This window comes from Hyla sarda, chromosome 2 (genome assembly GCF_029499605.1).
Source record: "Hyla sarda isolate aHylSar1 chromosome 2, aHylSar1.hap1, whole genome shotgun sequence".
Taxonomy (NCBI): domain Eukaryota; kingdom Metazoa; phylum Chordata; class Amphibia; order Anura; family Hylidae; genus Hyla; species Hyla sarda.
This window is the reverse complement of record NC_079190.1, coordinates 78,301,170-78,320,814: the sequence shown is the minus strand read 5'-3', so window position 1 is coordinate 78,320,814 and position 19,645 is coordinate 78,301,170. Positions and strand designations below refer to the sequence as shown.

General features: G+C 39.8%; 1 protein-coding gene and 1 long non-coding RNA gene across 7 annotated transcripts in view; one reads left to right on the top strand and one right to left on the bottom strand.

Annotated features, from left to right (window-relative positions):
* ITGA7 (integrin subunit alpha 7) overlaps window positions 1-19,645 on the bottom strand; it is a 258,860-nt gene that overhangs the window by 73,723 nt on the left and 165,492 nt on the right. For 3 of the 6 annotated variants that reach the window (XM_056562181.1, XM_056562183.1, XM_056562186.1), the window contains exons 4-5: window positions 9,039-9,294; window positions 5,905-6,036 (exon numbers count right to left, since the gene is read on the bottom strand). In XM_056562181.1, coding sequence (XP_056418156.1) covers window positions 5,905-6,036; window positions 9,039-9,294 — 388 coding nt within the window. Of the gene's footprint in view, window positions 1-5,376; window positions 5,497-5,904; window positions 6,037-9,038; window positions 9,295-19,645 lie in introns of all 6 variants that reach the window. The other 3 variants (XM_056562182.1, XM_056562184.1, XM_056562185.1) reach the window with 2 other exon arrangements.
* LOC130358651 (uncharacterized) overlaps window positions 2,157-19,645 on the top strand; it is a 32,449-nt gene continuing 14,960 nt past the window's right edge. The window contains exons 1-2 of the long non-coding RNA XR_008889599.1: window positions 2,157-2,355; window positions 4,146-4,277. This is a non-coding gene — a long non-coding RNA (uncharacterized LOC130358651). The remainder of the gene's footprint in view (window positions 2,356-4,145; window positions 4,278-19,645) is intronic.

Below are 19,645 nucleotides of genomic sequence, written 5' to 3'. Positions count from 1 at the left end.
ATCTTAGATGCCTGAGGGTATTTGGGGGTATGGAGAACTTGGGTGTACACTGATTTTATCAGATGTCCCATACTAAATCCTTTTTTGTTGTTATTACCCAAAGTTAGCAGCGCTGACATGACACATGTGAGTGGCCAGCACAGGACTCTGGATTTTCATAAGCCTTGGATCAGCTCCCCCTACAGGATGACTAACTACAACACATGTTAGTCTGACCTATAACACTAGGCCATCATTACACTCTACTCGTTTTGGTTTTATCATCTCATCCCATGTAAATAAAGATTACATGTGAGCTAATGGGATACATACAACTAAAACCAGTTGAGCTAATAAGTTAGAAATGATAGGCATGAGGTTATAAATGACTTCATCCACCTTTTTAAGTATGGATTAGCAGATGTATAAAATGAGGCAGAATATTATAATATTAGTTTTATGTACTGTTTAGTTTACCTTATTAAGCAGATTCAAAATGTACATAGAACCAGTCTATGTGGAACTATCGATGTTAAATAAAATGTTATTGTAATTTTATAATATGGCTCAATATCAAAATTTGAGAGATTAATAACTACTCTCTCATATGTTTGGCTATGCATACAGTCATGGCCGTAAATGTTGGCACCCCTGAAATTTTTCAAGAAAATGAAGTATTTCTAACAGAAAAGGATTGCAGTAACACATGTTTATTCCCCCTTGTGTGTATTGGAACTAAACAAAAAAAGGTAGGAAAAATGCAAATTGGACATAATGTCACAACAAACTCCAAAAATGGGCTGGACAAAATTATTGGCACCCTTTCAAAATTGTGGAAAAATAAGATTGTTTCACCTGGGGCAAGTAACAGGTGTGGGCAATATAAAAATCATACCTGAAAGCAGATAAAAAGGGGAGAAATTCACTTAGTCTTTGCATTGTGTGTCTGTGTGTGCCACACTAAGCATGGACAACAGAAAGAGGAGAAAGAGAACTGTCTGAGGACTTGAGAACCAAAATTGTGGAAAAATATCAACAATCTCAAGGTTACAAGTCCATCTCCAGAGTTCTGGATTTGCCTTTGTCCACAGTGCTCAACATTATCAAGAAGTTTGCAACCCATGGCACTGTAGCTAATCTCCCTGGGCGTGGACGGAAGAGAAAAATTGATGAAAGGTGTCATGACACGCAGGATAGTCCGGATGGTGGATAAGCAGCCCCAAACAAGTTCCAAAGATATTCAAGCTGTCCTGCAGGCTCAGGGAGCATCAGTGTCAGCGTGAACTATCTGTCGATATTTAAATGAAATGAAATGCTATGGCAGGAGACCCAGGAGGACCCCACTGCTGACACAGAGACATAAAAAAGCAAGACTACATTTTGCTAAAATTAACTTGAGTAAGCCAAAATCCTTCTTGGAAAACGTCATGTTGACAGATGAGACCAAGATAGAGCTTTTTGGTAAAGCACATCATTCTACTGTTTACCATAAATGGAATGAGGCCTACAAAGAAAAGAAAACAGTACCTACAGTGAAATATGGTGGAGGTTCAATGATGTTTTGGGAATGTTTTGCTGCCTCTGGCACTGGGTGCCTTGAATGTGTGCAAGGCGTCATGAAATCTGAGGATTACCAACAGATTTTGGGTTGCACTGTACAGCCCAGTGTCAGAAAGCTGGGTCTGCGTCCGAGATCTTGGGTCATCCAGCAGGACAATGACTCCAAACATACGTCAAAAAGCACCCAGAAATGGATGGCAACAAAGCGCTGGAGAGTTCTGAAGTGGCCAGCAATGAGTCCAGATCTAAATCACATTGAACACCTGTGGAGAGATCTTAAAATTGCTGTTGGGAAAAGGCACCCTTCCAATAAGAGAGATCTGGAGCAGTTTGCAAAGGAAGAGTGGTCCAACATTCCGTCTGAGAGGTGTAAGAAGCTTATTGATGTTTATAGGAAGCAACTGATTTCAGTTATTTTTTCCAAAGGGTGTGCAACAAAATATTAAGTTAAGGGTGCCAATAATTTTGTTCAGCCCATTTTTGGAGTTTGATGTGACATTATGTCCAATTTGCTTTTTTTCCTCCCTTTTTTGGTTTAATTCCAATACACACAAAGGGAATAAACATGTGTTACTGCAATCCTTTTCTGTGAGAAATACTTCATTTTCTAGAAAAATTTCATTTACGGCCATGACTGTATTCCAATCATATTTCATCCTAGACGACATTAAAGTAAGCACTTTGTACCTGAAAAAATTCTATGTTAACATATTTTATGTTGTATTTAAATCACTAGAACTAGGACCCTGATGTGGTGAGACCCTTCTTAGATCTTGCCAGCAGGGTATGCATGGTGGAGGCCATTAATATAAGAAAGTGAGTGAGTTTTAATACATAAAGATTTATTAAGAACCTATGTGCAACACTATGGGTCATACCTACACTCCTTCAAATCCAAATTCCAGACACTCTTCACTTACCAGAAGTCTATGTTTTGTGCCATAACCAATTTGTCTACATAAACCAGACCAACAACCTCTCACACCCAATCCCACCCTGCCATGATCACTAATCTAAAGGATCTCCAGTAGATGAGATGTCTATGTCTTCAACAAACCATAAAGTATTCAAACTATAAAAGAAAAAGTAATCTGCTCTCAAAAATGAAAATATAATAATTTGCAATATTTATTTTAAAGGACAACTGTAGTGGAACACTTTTATATATGCCCGTGCCCGTGCTTCAAAAATAAACAAAATAAACTCATACATACCTTCCTACGAGCCCCCGTTGGTCCGGCACAGGCCTCACGGTCTGGCAGTGCTGACCTCATTCCACTTCCTGGGGACGGGGAAGCCGCAGAGCTGTCGGCGTATCACCGGCCGCAGCGAAGTCCCGCCCCGGCCTGTGATAGGCTGAGCCCACTGTCATGTAAGAAGCCGGCCAGAGCTCCTTACATGACAGTGGGCTCAGCCAATCACAGGCCTGGGCGGGAAATTGCTGCGGCCGGTGATACGCCGACAGCTCTGCAGCGTCCCCGTCCCCAGGAAGTGGAATGAGGTCAGCCCTGCCGGACCGTGAGGCCTGTGCCGGACCAACGGGGGCTCGTAGGAAGGTATGTATGAGTTTATTTTGTTTATTTTTGATGCCCGGGCACGGGCATATATAAAAGTGTTCCACTACTGTTGTCCTTTAAGTAAAACATTTTTATCAATATTGCGCTTGCAGAAGAAATGATAGAATAACAGACATTAAAAAAGAAACTATATTGTATTATCTAAATGTAACCTAATGCTTTATATACATCAGTAATAATAGTAGTATAATTAGATTATTATACAGTTGTTTCACATTTTACTGGTATATGCAGGACATTAGGTTCAATTTAGATAATGTACTTTTATTTAATAACTGTGGTTATATCACATCTTAAAGGGGTACTCCGCTGCTCAGCGTTTGGAACAAACTGTTCCAAATGCTGGAGCCGGTGCTGGAAGCTTGTGATGTCAGAGACCCACCCCCTCATGATGTCACACCCTGCCCCCTCAATGCAAGTCTATGGGAGGGGTTGTGACAACTGTCACGCCCCCTCCCATAGACTTGCAGTGAGGGGGCGAGGTATGACGTCATGAAAGGGCAGGGCTATGACATCACAAGCTCCCAGCACCGGCTCTAGCATTTGGAACAGTTTGTTCCAAATACTAAGCAGCGGAGTACTACTTTAAGAGCCGGTTCCTCCTTCTCCTATTACAGGTTCTTGACCATTGTGGATATCTTCACAGTAACTCACCAAAGGACTTTGATACATCACTATGATATCATATAATCGGAGTCATGCCTTGTGGAAACAGCGGATGCAAAAATGCTGGTTTACCATACTTAGAAGTACAAACCATGTTCTTGCCCATACATATACCATAGCATAGCAATGTTCCAAAATTTGCAGAATTGGCCAACTTTTATGTACTGTTTATGGCCACTGTAACAGACTGATTTAATTGTTTACAGTGTGTTCTTCTAGGAAGAAAACCTTGACATTTCCATCTTTTTATCTGTATTTTATTAAATGCTTTACTATGATGTAGATGTAAAATTACTCTAACAATAGACTTGTTGATAACTGTAAGTTATCTAAATCTAATAATTGTATATCTGTCCTATAAAGGTGGATGATGCTTATCATACAATGTGTGCCGTTATGGATAAAGCCGAAGCGACCTAGCGACAGCATAATAGAAACAATAGCATCGAGGAGCTGAGTTAGCATATAGCGTAGAGCAGTAAAGCCTAAAGCAAGGTAGGGAATATTTTTATTCTTTAGTCATCCATGATACTCAAATAAGGAATGCAAACACATATACAAACGTACTATTGCTGATCATTTTTTATATAAGCCAAAGTAGATCTATATCTAGGCAATATAACTTGTTAAAGTGTAATAAATAGAATAAAGAGATATATTTGCAAACATTTTGAGTATCATTTGCTAAGACAGCACAGAGATTCTCGTACAGGCTTATACTGATTCTAATACAGTCATGAAGAGCAGCGAGAATATTTGCTTGGCAGAGGTTGGCGTATATTGATTATAGGAAAGATGTAGAGACATGACAGATGACACGTGCATAGACAAAGGCCATCGCTCACACATGAGATGAGCAGAAGATGGAATCAGATAAATCAATACCATTGGAATATCTTAAGCTTTCTGTATACACTGACTCTAGGATTACATGCATTATTACAATGGTAGAGATTTATATCACAAGCAATTTGTCTACCCGATACATGCTACTAGCAATCATTGGGATACTTGGAAAAATAATTCTATACAGTAGCTGCCCCATTGTGTTCCCAAGTCTATATAGAGTTATGTGTTCTTAAAATGTTATTTTTGTAATGGAGAGCTATCTTCGGCTCTCCCATAAATATATATAGAGGGGTGTGCTGGCCGCCGCTTCAAGTGGGAATTGACACGCTCCATTCCCGGGGAGAGCCTGGGCCCCATACAAGAGATCACTGGGGGGGCCCAGTGGTCGGACTCCCTGCAATCTTGGAACCTTTCCCCTATCGTGCGGCTAGGGGATACGTTTTTTTTCATGATATTTCTCTTGTATAATGTAACAGGTGTTGCTCACATTGGCCATAAAATAGTTTTGATGGCAAGACTATACAATCCAAAGGGGAAGAGGCGACTGTAATAGAGAATACAATCAGGAATGCATCAAAAGAATAAAAAAGATAAACCATGCTAAACACACCATCATAACACCGTGCACATAAAATATAATGTACCTTTCACCAGAACAGATGGATGCAAGCAAGTTATGGATGGCAGGAACATGCAGGAGGTAGGAGCTGAACCCGGCCCACACACACGTATGCAAATTACAAACCTAAATAGCTATTGAGAGCTACATCAAGGCCCAGCCTGGCTCTCTCTTCCCTGTGATCCGGCGATCTATACACCAGCTGATCCGGGTCTGAACTATCAATGTTTGTGACAAACAAGAGTCCTGTGCCATGACCATGAATCCCACAGGACAAGAGACAGAAGAGTGAAAGAGAGAGAGAGAAGGGAAAACAAGTTAGAAGGGTTTGAACACAAGTGTGTCATGGCTGTGGATGCAGAGAGAGAGGACATACGAGAGAGGAAGAAAACCACTTCTGGTATATATTAGGACTGCTTAGGTCCTCCTGCATTGGTGAAAGTGAAGAGCTTCTCCACGAAGTGGCTCCCAATATGGAGGCCTCAGTGTAGCCATGGATTATTTGTTTGCTCATTCAATTAAAAACTGTAACATTGTTGCAATTATTTATCTTCTCCGAAGAAGAAAATCTAGCAAAGCGATAAAATAAGAGATTTTGCTGATGGTTTGCTTTCTCTCTCTGTCCTTCTCCTGCAGCCAGCCATGAACCCATACCAAGATAACTGTGGGATGGCAGAGGGATCAATTCAGGTTTCTGGCTGTTTTCCCCAGCAACTTCATAAGGCCCATCATCGTAAGTACCAAGCTCCAGAATGGTTTGGTTAAAGAGCTCCGCGCGCAGCTCACCTGGGAGGTAAAGTGAGCATCAGACAGACATAAAGGTGCAGATATCTCTATATGATCAATACATACAATGATCTCCACCAACACCTCTACATCTACAATAACCTGCAAACAATAATATCAGTCATCATACAAGCATTGGGGGGGAGATTTATCAAAACCTGTCCAGAGGAAAAGTTGCTGAGTTGCCCATAGCAACCAATCAGATCGCTTCTTTGCTTCTTTCATTTTTGAAAAGGCCTCTGGGAAATGAAAGAAGCAACTTTTCCTCTGGACAGGTTTTGATAAATCTCCCCCATTGTCTTTTGTTGTCTTTATTTTTCTGAATACAAGCAATATTGCATCTTAAAGGGGTACTCCGGTGGAAAACAATTATTTTAAATCAACTGGTGCCAGAAAGTTAAACAGATTTGTAAATTACTTCTGTTAAAAAATCGTAATTCTTCCAGTACTTATCAGCTGCTGTATACTACAGAGAAAGTTAGATTGTTCTTTTCTGTCTGACCACAGTGCTCTCTGCTGACACCTCTCTCTGTGTCAGGAACTGTCCAGAGAAGGAGCAAATCCCCATAGCAAAACTATCCTGCTCTGGACAGTTCCTGACATGGACAGAGGTGTCAGCAGAGAGCACTGTGGTCAGACAGAAAAGAACTCAACTTCCTCTGGAGCATACAGCATCTGAAGGACAACCCGAAATGTGTGTTGGGGTAGCGTCGCTCCAGCAGACCCCTATATCAACTGTATGTTTATAAGTATCTGATATATAGCTAATTTTTGCTGTTGTCCTAAGCAGCTGAAAAGTACTGGAAGGATTCATATTTTTTTTTATAAAAGTAATCTACAAATCTGTTTAACTTTCTGGAGCCAGCTGATTAAAAAAAAAAAAAAAAAAAAGGAAAAATGTATTGCTTTCCACTAGAGTACCCCTTTAAAGAGTGAACCCTGGTGGAAAACAAGGAATTTATATTAAGGAGGCACAAACTATAATCAACTCTCTATTACAGTGGAAAGTCTATAGCCTGGAAGTGTGGGGTATATTAATCCAAAGGCTTAATCATTTATTGATGGATTTTGTGTTGTGTTTTGTATAACAGGGTTTTAATTGTGAACATAATAAAGATGCTTTTAGCTATATGGTAGTAATTTTTGGCATTTATGATCTTCATCGAGCACAAGATGGAAACAGATGTTATGCCTGATAAAGTTGTCACATTACTAACTACTATACTGTATTACTCAGAACTAAAGATGATATCTATCAGTCTTCATTTCAGCAAATCACTGCCAAGTCTTTTACTGAAGTAGATAAATAATAGGACTTCTTATTAGAAAAGCTGAGGGAAAAGAAGGAGTTAAATACAGAGAGCTATAGTTTACATCACTATATCACAAGCATTGCAGTGTTACTATATATATATCTATCCTACACAGTATGGGTGCTGGTTTTCTCTTTGTCCTCGTGTCAAAATGAATATGAACCATAAGTGCCAATAAAAGGGGTTTGCCAGGCAAATACAATTGATGGCCAGTCATTCAGTGAAGTGTACATTTCTCAGCCCCTGCTATTTCTATGCATACCCACATCTATGCCACATGTCTTCACATCTACAATCAGGGAACTGTTCCTGCTGGTGTTTCTTCTATGCTCTGAGGATATTGTTCTACAATATTCCTGTCTCTTAGAGGGAGAATTTAGGCTTTGTAAGCAAAAAGCAGTTGAGCAAGGGCCTCTCTAAATTATACTGATCCTTGGCGGGCCAAACCATCTGGTCAGTGCTGCTTGTTTGCCAAGTCAGGAAGACTTCCCTGGATGCAGATTTTCGAGTGTCATGCCACAGATGCCACCATAGATTTAGTAAAAGTCTACATTTTGCTCCTTGTACCACAGTCAACAAACCTATGAAGATCCTTGTTCAGCAGTTTCAGTAATATTGGACTGAGAACTTGAGAACCAGTATACATTAAAATTTGCATAAGGGTGCATTCACGTCTCGTCTCTTTGTGCATCCGGCTGCCTTCTGCTGTATCCCTGCCAGATCTGTGCCATACCCCTTTCATTTAAAAAAAGCTGAAGGGAGTCAGCTAGTGACTCTGGTTGGCTTATTTTCCGACTGTATCAGGCTTTTGAACCTCACCGCGGTTTTTAGTCCAGGTCAAAAGCTGGATATGGTCAGAAAATTAGCCAACTCATTGAAATAAACAGGGTACAGTATACCACTGAATATGGCTGCTTTATGCATACAATGAGATGTGAATGCATTCTAAGGTATTAGGGTACATTCCCACCTGGCGTATTTTGCTGCGTATTTGTTGCGTATTTGCTGCTGCGTATTTTCCTACCCATTGACTTCAATGGGAAATAAAATACGCAGCAGCAAATACGCAGCAAAATACCCCAGGTGGGAACGTACCTTTACACTTACTCGTTCTAAGAAGGCACCTACAGACTGCTAAATTCAGTAAAGTTGCTGTAATAGAACTAATTAAAGGAACAGTGACCAAATTCTTCTGACTGCAAAGTTGTAACATGTCAATCTGTATTCAAGCATTTGGATTTCATTAGATTTGTACTTATTGCACTTTATTTAATTGGATTTGGAGCTCAGTAAAGTTCAACAAGTTGTTTCACAGAATCCTAGTGTAAAGAGGTCTCCTTCCTGCACTTTGAATACAAGAACAGCTTCACTGACAAAAGGGTTGGAGTCGCAGAGTAATAGTGGGTTAGTACACCACTCTGCCATGTCACTTATGCAGTCAGGACTACTACTCTCAACATTAACCTAATGACCTTGCCTAGTGGCTAACTCATTTGACTAAAGTGGCTAGATAACTAGTCATTGTTTATGTTGCTATTGTACATTGAAGAAAATAATCCTGAAGTAAAGGGTTTAAAAAGCAGTCAAGTGAGTAAATAATTACCTGGAACCGGTTTGTCATTTACTCAATAAACAGAATGTGATATATTTTATGATTCTAAAATGGGAAAAATTGTATTAGTCATTCACCTTTCCAGTTGTAGGTTCCAGGTGCCCCAAACATGATATAATGGTTGTCTGAGGTGAATCCAGCTGACATTCCTTGTTGGCAGAACCCAAACATTTCATGTCCTTGTGGTCGACCCTCACAGAACTTCCATTCCCCTCCATCCAGATCATCGCTGACCGTCAGATCTTCACTCAGGACAAAGCAGCGACCAATCACATCTCTTGTTTCTGAGGCTTGTGTTACTCTTTGTCGGGACTCGTAGAGATGAGCACATGTCTGATCAAAGACAAGACAGAGATATTAAAACATTTCAAGGATAGCGACACTCTCTATAAACATCAATGATATAGGTTTGGGGTTAAAGGTATGATGCTACCGGAAAAGGCTTTTCTACATTTATTGTAAATCTTCTGTAATGCTATGTTGTTGTTTTTTTATTTTTTTATTTTTTTTTTTTAACATTTTGCTGTTCGGTTGTTTTTTCAAAATTTGGAGATTTACAAGGCAAGACTTCAAAAAAATTGTTTCTAAAAAGAAAGCCTTGAATGTACAGATATACGTATCTAAATAATATTGCAGCGTCCACTGAAAAATATGTTGCAGATGCCATGGCAGTAATCTGAGGCACACCCAAAGCACTCCTTAGGCCAAGTTCATACACACATTGATTTATAGACTGTGTGTGTAGCCATAAAAAATGTCTTAGGTTAATAGGGTGAAAATAAAGAATTTGCTAAATAATTTGAAAGCTGCTGAATTAACAGTCGAATGTCTCCTCCCCCCCCCCAAAATGACCAGTTAAATATATAATTTTTATTTTAATTAATAGTGATATTAAGAAGAGGTAGAGAATATGCAGACTTTTACCAGATTTTCTAACTATAAAAATGTTATTCTATGTTATTCTAAGACCATTTTCACCTTAACCCCTTAAGGACTCGGGCGTTTTCCGTTTTTTTATTTCACTTTCTTCTCCTTAACTTAAAAAAAATCATAACTTTTAAAAATATTCACCTAAAATTCTCTATGATGGCTTATTTTTTGCGTCACTAATTCTACTTTGTAATGACATTAGTCATTTTACCCAAAAATCTACGGTGAAACAGGAAAAAAAATCAATGTTCGACAAAATTGATGAAAAAACACTATTTTGTAAGTTTTGGGGGCTTCCGTTTTCACGCAGTACATTTTTCGGCAAAAATGACAACTTATCTTTATTCTGTAGGTTCATACGTTAAAATGATACTCTACTTGTATAGGTTTGATTTTGTATCACTTCAGAAAAAAATCATGAAGGAAAATTTATACGTTTAAAATGGTCATCTTCTGACCCCTATAACTTTTTTATTTTTCTGCGTTCAGGGCAGATCAGACTTTTTGATCACTTTTTATTAACTTTTTTTGTGGTATAAAAAGTTATAAAAAATGTGCTATTCTGGACCTTGGAATTTTTTTGCGCGTACGCCATTGAATGTGCGGTTTAAAAAGCGGTATATTTTTATAATTCGGACATTTCCACCTGCGGCGATACCACATATGTTTATTTTTATTTTTATTTACACTGTTTTTTTTATTCTTGGAAATGCCGGTGCCAAACTTTTATTAGGGGAAGGGATAATTGAAAGCGTTAATGATTTTTTTTACACTTTTCTTATGCAATATTATAGCTCCTATAGGGGGGGCTATAACATTGCATTTACTGATCTTTAACACTGATTGATGCATCTACATAGGAATGGATCAATCAGTGTTTTCGGCGATTGAATGCTCAAGCCTGGATCTCAGGCTTGAAGCATTCATTCGGCGATTGGACAGCGCAGGAGAAGGTAAGAGACTTTCCTCCTATGCTACAGCCATTCGGGATGCTGCGATTATACCGCGGCAATCCCGAACAGCTCCCTGAGGTAGCCGGGCACTTTTACTTTCGTTTTTAGCCGCGCGGCTCAGCTTTGAGCGCGCGGCTAAAGGGTTAATAGCATGCGGCACCGCGATCAGTGCCGCGCGCTATTAGAGGCGTGTCCCGGCTTCACTATGACGCCGGGCCCGCCGCGATATGATGCGGGGTCACCGTGTGACCCCGCGTTATATCGCAGGATCGGGACCCAGGACGTACCCATACGTCCTGGGTCCTTAAGAGGTTAAGGACCAGGCCAACTTTATTTTAGAGTTTTAGTTTTTTCCTTCTCGCCTTCTAAAATCCATAACTCCTTTATATTTCCATCTACAGACACATATAAGGGCTTGTTTTTTGCGTGACCAATTGTACTTTGTAATGAAACCTCTCATTTTACTATAAAATGTACAGCGAACCCAAACAAATATTTTTTTAGGGAGGAAATTTAAATGAAAACCACAATTTTGCACATTTTGGAGGGTTTTGTTTTCACACTGTACACTTTACGGTAAAAATGACATGTGTTCTTTATTCTGTGGGTCAATACGATTAAAATGATATCCATGGCTGGATACTTTTATATTTTTGTACCGCTTAAAAAAAATCTAAACCTTTTTGTACAAAATCAGTAATCTAAAATTGCCCTATTTTGACCACCTATAACTTTTTCATTTTTCCGTATATAGGGCGGTATAAGGGCTAATTTTTTGCACCATCATCTATACTTTTTATCGATACCACATCTGCATATATAAACTTTTAGATCATTTTTTATTAACTTGTTTTTTTTTTTTTTTTACGTTTACGCCGTTCACCGTACAGGATCATTATCATTATATTTTGATAGTTCGGACATTTACACACGCGGTGATACCAAACATGTTTATAAAAAAACATATTTTTAGGGGGTAAAATGGGAAAACGGACATTTTCATTTTTATTGGGGGAGGGGATTTTTCACTTTTATTTTTACATTTTTCAACTTTTTTTTTTACACTTTTTATGTCCCCATAGGGAACTATCTATAGCAATCATTCAGTGTTATCGGCGATCTTCTCCTCTGGTCCGATCGATCTCAGACCAGAGCAGGAGACTCTGGGAGAGGAACGGAGGCAGGTGAGGGGACCTTCATCCACCATTACAGATGATCGGATCTCCGCGGCAGCAGTTGCAAAACTTCAACTCCCAGCTGTCTGTCCGGGCATGCTGGGAGTTGAAGTTTTGCAACAACAGAGGGCCACAGTTTGAGACCACTACTTTAAAGGGGAATTCCAGACAAAACCTTTTTTTATATATATCAACTGGCTCCAGAAAGTTAAACAGATTTGTAAATTACTTCTATTAAAAAATCTTAATCCTTCAAATAGTTATTAGCTTCTGAAGTTTTCTGTCTAACTGCTCAATGATGATGTCACGTCCCGGGAGCTGTGCATGATGGGAGAATATCAACATAGGAACTGCAAAGCTCCCGGGATGTGAGTCATCAGAGAGCAGTTAGACAGAAAACAACAACTCAACTTCAGCAGCTAATAACTATTGGAAAGATTAAGATTTTTTAATAGAAGTAATTTACAAATCTGTTTAACTTTCTGGAGCCAGTTGATATATAAAAAAAAGTTTTGGCCTGGAATACCCCTTTAAAGGGTTCCTTCTAACAAGTAGGCATTGTGAATCCCAAGTAATCAACTCCAATAGCCCTATAGCAAACTTCTCCTGCTCTGGACAGTTCCTGACTGGACAGAAGTGTCAGCAGAGAGCACTGTGGTCAGACAGAAAAGAAATTCAAAAAGAAAAGAACTTCCTCTGTAGTATACAGAAGCTGATAAGTACTGGAAGGATTAAGATTTTATAATAGAAGTAATTTACAAATCTGTTTAACTTTTGGGCGCCAGTTGATTTAAAAAAATGTTTTCCACTGGAGTACCCCTTTAATAAGAAATCAGACCCAGTTATGGACACATCTGCATCAGAGGCTCTGCAGAATCCAGACACCTACGTGGAAATTGACAGAACATCCGCCATGCAATGATTCTGCACTCGATAGTGTGCAAATGTGAACAGAGCTACAGCAAGATGTTTGACTTGGTGACATTAAATAGGCCTAAGCATGCAGAAAATAAATAGGCTATATTAAAATGGGATGGTCAAATAACACTTAATGAAACCTTATTACATAATTGAGAACATATGTTACTGAAAACTGCTGAAGTGTTACCAAAATCATTAAGTTGTTAGTATACTTAGAGCATGTTCCCTTTTACGTTGACTACCAAAGCTTAATAAATAAACACATGTATCATATAAAATCACAGCAACTTGTTTCAGTCTCCATACAATTTATAACGGTCTTAAATACTTTTTTTTTTTAACATTCTTTATTTCTGATACTGAAACTCTTTAGTGTCCAACAAAATTCTCTGAATATAAGGTAATCCCACTTTAAGTTGTGTTCTGTAGTGTCATTCGACATGTCAGAGAATATGGGTGAGCTTCATGAGCCGGGCTCTGTATTGATTGTTTTTTTTATGTTTGTGCACTATGGCACTGGGGACATGATATGTGATGGGCAATGAAATGGGGACTTGATATGTAAACGGGCAATGAACGGGGGCATGATATGTAAGGGGCAATGAACAGGGGCATGATATGTGAGGGGCACAGAACGGGGGACTAATATGGGAGGGGTACAGAATGGGGGCATTGTATGTGAGGGGCAAAGAACGGGGGCATTATATGTGAGTGGCAAAGAACGGAGCATTATATGTCAGGGGCACAGAATGGGGGGCATAATATGTGAGGTGCAAAGAACTGGGGCATTATATGTGAGGGGCACAGAACGGGGGTAATATATGTGAAGGGCACAAGACGGGGATTATATGTGAGGGGCACATGACAGGGGGATTATTTGTGAGGGGCACATGACGGGGATTATATGTGAGGGGCACATGACAGGGGGATTATATGTGAGGGGCACATGACAGGGGGATTATATGTGAGGAGCACATGACAGGGGGGATTATATGTGAGGGGCACATGACAGGGGGGATTATTTGTGAGAGGCACAGGACAAGTGGCATTATATGTGAGGGGCACATGACAGGGTGCATTATATGTAAGGGGCACAGGACAGAGGGGCATTATATGTGAGGGGCACATGACAGGGTAGATTATATGTGAATGGCACAGGACAGGGTGCATTACATATAAGTATAACATATAAGTGCATTACATATAAGTGGCACAGGACAGAGGGAAATTATATGCGAGGGGCACATAACTGGGCATTATATGTGAGGGGCACCTAACAGAGGACATTATATGTGATATATGTATATAAATCTCACAGTGAGAGCAAAAAATATATATGGCATGCAAAATAAAGTGCAGTGTGCATGTAAACAAACATAACATGCAGGGATACAAAACAGTATGGCGATATACCAGAGTACAACAGCAATCAGCAGAGACCGGGACAGCACCACTCCAACGTACGTTTCGGTACGCAACCTTCGTCTCCCAGACGAAGGTTGCGTACCGAAACGTACGTTGGAGTGGTGCTGTCCCGGTCTCTGCTGATTGCTGTTGTACTCTGGTATATCGCCATACTGTTTTGTATCCCTGCAATGTTATGTTTGTTTACATGCACACTGCACTTTATTTTGCATGCCATATATTTTTTGCTCTCACTGTGAGATTTATATACATGTTTTCTACATGCTGCTAAACATCCTGTTTTTGCAAATTTGTGTGCAAGATTATTGTATCATTTCTATCTCATTGTGGTGGATCCAGTAATATATACACTATATACAACCCAGCCTTCATTGCAGATCCGGTGACACCACCTTTTAGCCTTATTCCTCCTTGAAAAATAATATTTTTAACTAATATATATACAATTTTTATGTACTTACATTCTACGGAATTAATAAAATGATATATGTTTTATAAGTGACTCCGTTTTTCTCTTTCTTGTTATTTGTTAAATAGGCACTGTCAGATATAAAAACTTTTGATATGTTGTAAAGCATGCAAAACCAATAGGTTTTGCAATTGCTTTCATTAGAAAATTTTCAGTATTTCTTAGTGAAAAAGTCAGTCATACAACTGCCCCCCTGCCTTCTGGAATGCATTCAGTCCTTCTGTGTATGTGTGTATATCAGTGTGTCTATCTAATGTGTATGTGTAACTATATGAAGCCAGTGTGTGTGTGTGTAATAAAGGGGGACTACAACCATATGCCTCCAACTGTTGCAAAACTAAAACTCCCAGCATGCCTGCACAGCCAAATGATGTGTGGGCATGCTGGGAACTGTAGTTTTGCAACAGCTGGAGGCACCCTGGTTGGGAAGCACTGGACTGAGGTGAGGGAGGAGAGGGAGTGGTTATCAAAGTGAATACCCGCCCCCTGCTTCTGAGTGATCTGACAGGTACACTTTAAGGGATTGTGAAGAGTGAAAAATGGATAGATAAATAGAGAGAAAGGATGATATCCAGTGTGAATGTCACAGTAAAAAGTTGACTCACTCACAGGCCAACTGCATCAGGACATTCTGGGACTTCCAGTCGCTGCTGCTCCGACTGCAGCGAATCCACTAACCAGATGCCGGACGCAGTTCCGTGCCAACCTGCAAGTGCAGAGCGATCTACAAGGTGGTGAGTGGTGCCGTGCATCAACCTTCTAATCACTTATAAGTGACCCGTTCCACACTTATCTTGAGTGGATTTCATAAGAGACTGAGGCCTTTGATTATGGACATTTGATTCCTTATAGGTTGTTTTATTACATTCCATTTCTGTTTTAATCCATTTAACACTTACGATCATATTTATTTGTAATTTTTATCATCTTACTACTTCCATAGCAAGGGCCCTGCTTGGATAATAGCATATTACCATTTTATTTTATGTATAATAAATACTGTACACTTAATTAGCCATATCTCAGGTCCAGAATACTGATTTACAACTTTCTACTGTGACATTCACACTGGATATCATCCTTTTCTCTCTATTTATCTATCCATTTTTCACTCTTCACGATCCTTTGAGGACTGGTTTACTATATTTTTATTCAGTATTATATTCAGATGGTATGGGGCGTGTCCTCATTATATTCAGAGGGTACTGTGTGTGGCAGTATTATATTCAGAGAGCACAGTTGTTACGCCGAGCGCTCCAGGTCCCCGCTCCTCCCCGGAGCACTCACAGCGTTCTCCTATTCGCAGTGCCCCGGTCAGACCTGCCGACCGGGTGCGCTGCGATAATGTTCCCAGCCGGGATGCGATTCGCGATGCGGGACGCGCCCGCTCGCGATGCGCATCCCGATTCGCTTACCAGACCCGTTCCCCGTCTGTGCTGTCCCGGCACGCGCGGCCCCGCTCCTTAGGGCGCCCGCGCCGGGTCTTTGCGATTTAAAGGGCCGGTGCGCCACTGATTGGCGCATGAGGTTTTAATCAGTACCTTCACCTGTGCACTTCCCTACTTATACCTCACTTCCCCTGCACTCCCTTGCCGGATCTTGTTGCCGTTGTGCCAGTGAAAGCGTTTCCTTGTGTGTTCCTAGCCTGTGTTCCAGACCTCCTGCCGTTGCCCCTGACTACGATCCTTGCTGCCTGCCCTGACCTTCTGCTACGTCCGACCTTGCTCTTGTCTACTCCCTTGTACCGCGCTTATCTCAGCAGTCAGAGAGGTTGAGCCATTGCCGGTGGATACGACCTGGTTGCTACCGCCGCTGCAAGACCATCCCGCTTTGCAGCGGGCTCTGGTGAATACCAGTAGCAACTTAGAACCGGTCCACCGACACGGTCCACGCCAATCCCTCTCTGGCACAGAGGATCCACCTCCAGCCAGCCGAATCGTGACAGCAGTGTGTGGCAGTATTATATTCAGAGAGTACAGTGTCTGGCAGGGTTATATTGAGATGGTACAGTGTGTCATAGTATTAAATTCAGAGGATGCAGTTATTGTTTTTGTATAGAAGATCAGAATTGACGTAGTGAGAAGCCATCTGGGCGTCAACTTCTGCAGAGGGAAGATTTAGCTGGAACAAGTCATGGCGGTATGTACATCTGAATTAGAAAAGGAATGACTATAGAGAAGACGTCACCTGTAGTCACTGATATCATTGTGTATTCTCCTCACTATAGAGAAGACGTCATCTGTAATCACTGATATCATTGTGTATTCTCTTTCCTCACTATAGAGAAGATGTCACCTGTAGTCACTGATATCAATGTGTATTCTCCTCACTATAGAGAAGACGTCACCTGTAATCACTGATATTATTGTGTATTCTCCTCACTATAGAGATGTCACCTGTAGTCACTGATATCAATGTGTATTCTCCTCACTATAGAGAAGACGTCATCTGTAGTTACTGATTACATTGTGTATTCTCCTCACTATAGAGAAGACGTCATCTGTAATCACTGATATCAATGTGTATTCTCCTCACTATAGAGAAGCCGTCATCTGTAGTTACTGATTACATTGTGTATTCTCCTCACTATAGAGAAGACGTCATCTGTAATCACTGATATCATTGTGTATTCTCCTCACTATAGAGAAGACGTCACCTGTAGTCACTGATATCATGGTGTATTTTCCTCACTATAACGAAGACGTCATCTGTAATCACTGATATCATTGTGTATTCTCCTCACTATAGAGAAGACGTCACCTGTAGTCACTGATATTATTGTGTATTCTCCTCACTATAGAGAAGACATCACCTGTAATCACTGATATCATTGTGTATTCTCCTCACTATAGAGAAGACGTCAACTGTAGTCACTGATATCATTGTGTATTCTCCTCACTATAGAGAAGAGGTCATCTGTAGTCACTGATATCATTGTATATTATCCTCACTATAGAGAAGACGTCACCTGTAGTCAATGATATCATTGTGTATGCTCCTCACTATAGAGAAGACGTCACCTATAGTCACTGATATCATTGTGTATTCTCCTCACTATGTCCCATCAGTGCTATAGTCACTTGTAAGTTCTGCAGTAATGATGGGTGAAACAACAACTCTCAGCATACCCTTACCACTACTTAGGTCATACTGGTAGCTGTAGTTTTAAAGAGGTACTCTCCTGGAAAAAAAACATTTCTTTTAAATCAACTGGTGCCAGAAAGTTAAACAGATTTGTAATTTACTTCTCTTAAAAAATCCCAATCCTTCTAGTACTTATCAGCTGCTGTTATGATCCAGGAAGTTCTTTTCTTTTTGAATTTCCTTTCTGCCTGACCACAGTGCTCTCTGCTGACACCTCTGTCCATGGCAGGAACTGTCCAGAGCAGGAGCAAATCCCCATAGCAAACATCTTTTGCTCTGGACAGTTCCTGACATGGACAGAGGTGACAGCAGAAGGCACTGTGGTCAGACAGAAAGGAAATTCAAAAAGTAAAGAACTTCCTGTGTATTATACAGCAGCTGATAAGTACTGGAAGGATTAAGATTTTTTTTAATAGAAGTAATTTACAAGTCTGTTTAACTTTCTGGCACCAGTTGATTTAAAAGAAAATGTTTTCCAGTGGAGTACCCCTCTAATGTACCAGAAGATCTTTTGTTCAAAGATCCAGGCAAATTCTCTTTTTTATGCTTGAGACTCTTTTATGCTTAAAACGAAACAAAAGTACGTAGAACAAATGAGACTGAAATTCACTAGATGAATGTAGCAATATTAATAAGCAAAGAGAAAAAAGCAAACATATACAATCACAATGGAAATCAGACAGCACGTAACACATTCTATTTCTATGATGTCAAAGGAGTTAATGTACCAGAACCTAAGGTTTGTCTTTTGGTTACAGATCCAGACAAATTTCCTTTTTTGAGACTTTATTATGCTTACTATGCCAGTAATCTTTTTTATATGTTTTATACAATTGGCTTTTCAATGATATATGCTTGTATTATATTTTACTGTCTTGCCATGTAATTGTATTAACCCCTTCAGGACCAAGCCCATTTTGGCCTTAAGGACCAGAGCGTTTTTTGCACATCTGACCACTGTCATTTTAAACATTAATAACTCTGCAATGCTTTTAGTTATCATTCTGATTCTGAGATTGTTTTTTCGTGACATATTCTACTTTAACATGGTGGTAAATTTTTGTGGTAACTTGCGTCCTTTCTTGGTGAAAAATCCCAAAATTTGATGAAAATTTTGAAAATTTTGCATTTTTCTAACTTTGAAGCTCTCTGCTTGTAAGGAAAATGTATATTACAAATAAAAAAATGTTTTATTCACATATACAATATGTCTACTTTATGTTTGCATCATAAAATTGATGTGTTTTTACTTTTGGAAGACACCAGAGGGCTTCAATGTTCAGCAGCAATTTTCCAATTTTTCACAAAATTTTCAAACTCACTATTTTTCAGGGACCAGTTCAGGTTTGAAGTGGATTTGAAGGGTCTTCATATTAGAAATACCCCACAAATGACCCCATTATAAAAACTGCACCCCTCAAAGTATTCAAAATGACATTCAGTCATCATTTTAACCCTTTAGGTGTTTCACAGGAATAGAAGCAAAGTGAAGGAGAAAATTCACAATCTTAATTTTTTACACTCGCATGTTCTTGTAGACCCAATTTTTGAATTTTTACAAGGGGTAAAAGGAGAAAATGTATACTTATATTTGTAGCCCGATTTCTCTTGAGTAAGTACATACCTCATATGTCTATGTAAATTGTTCGGCGGGCGCAGTAGAGGGC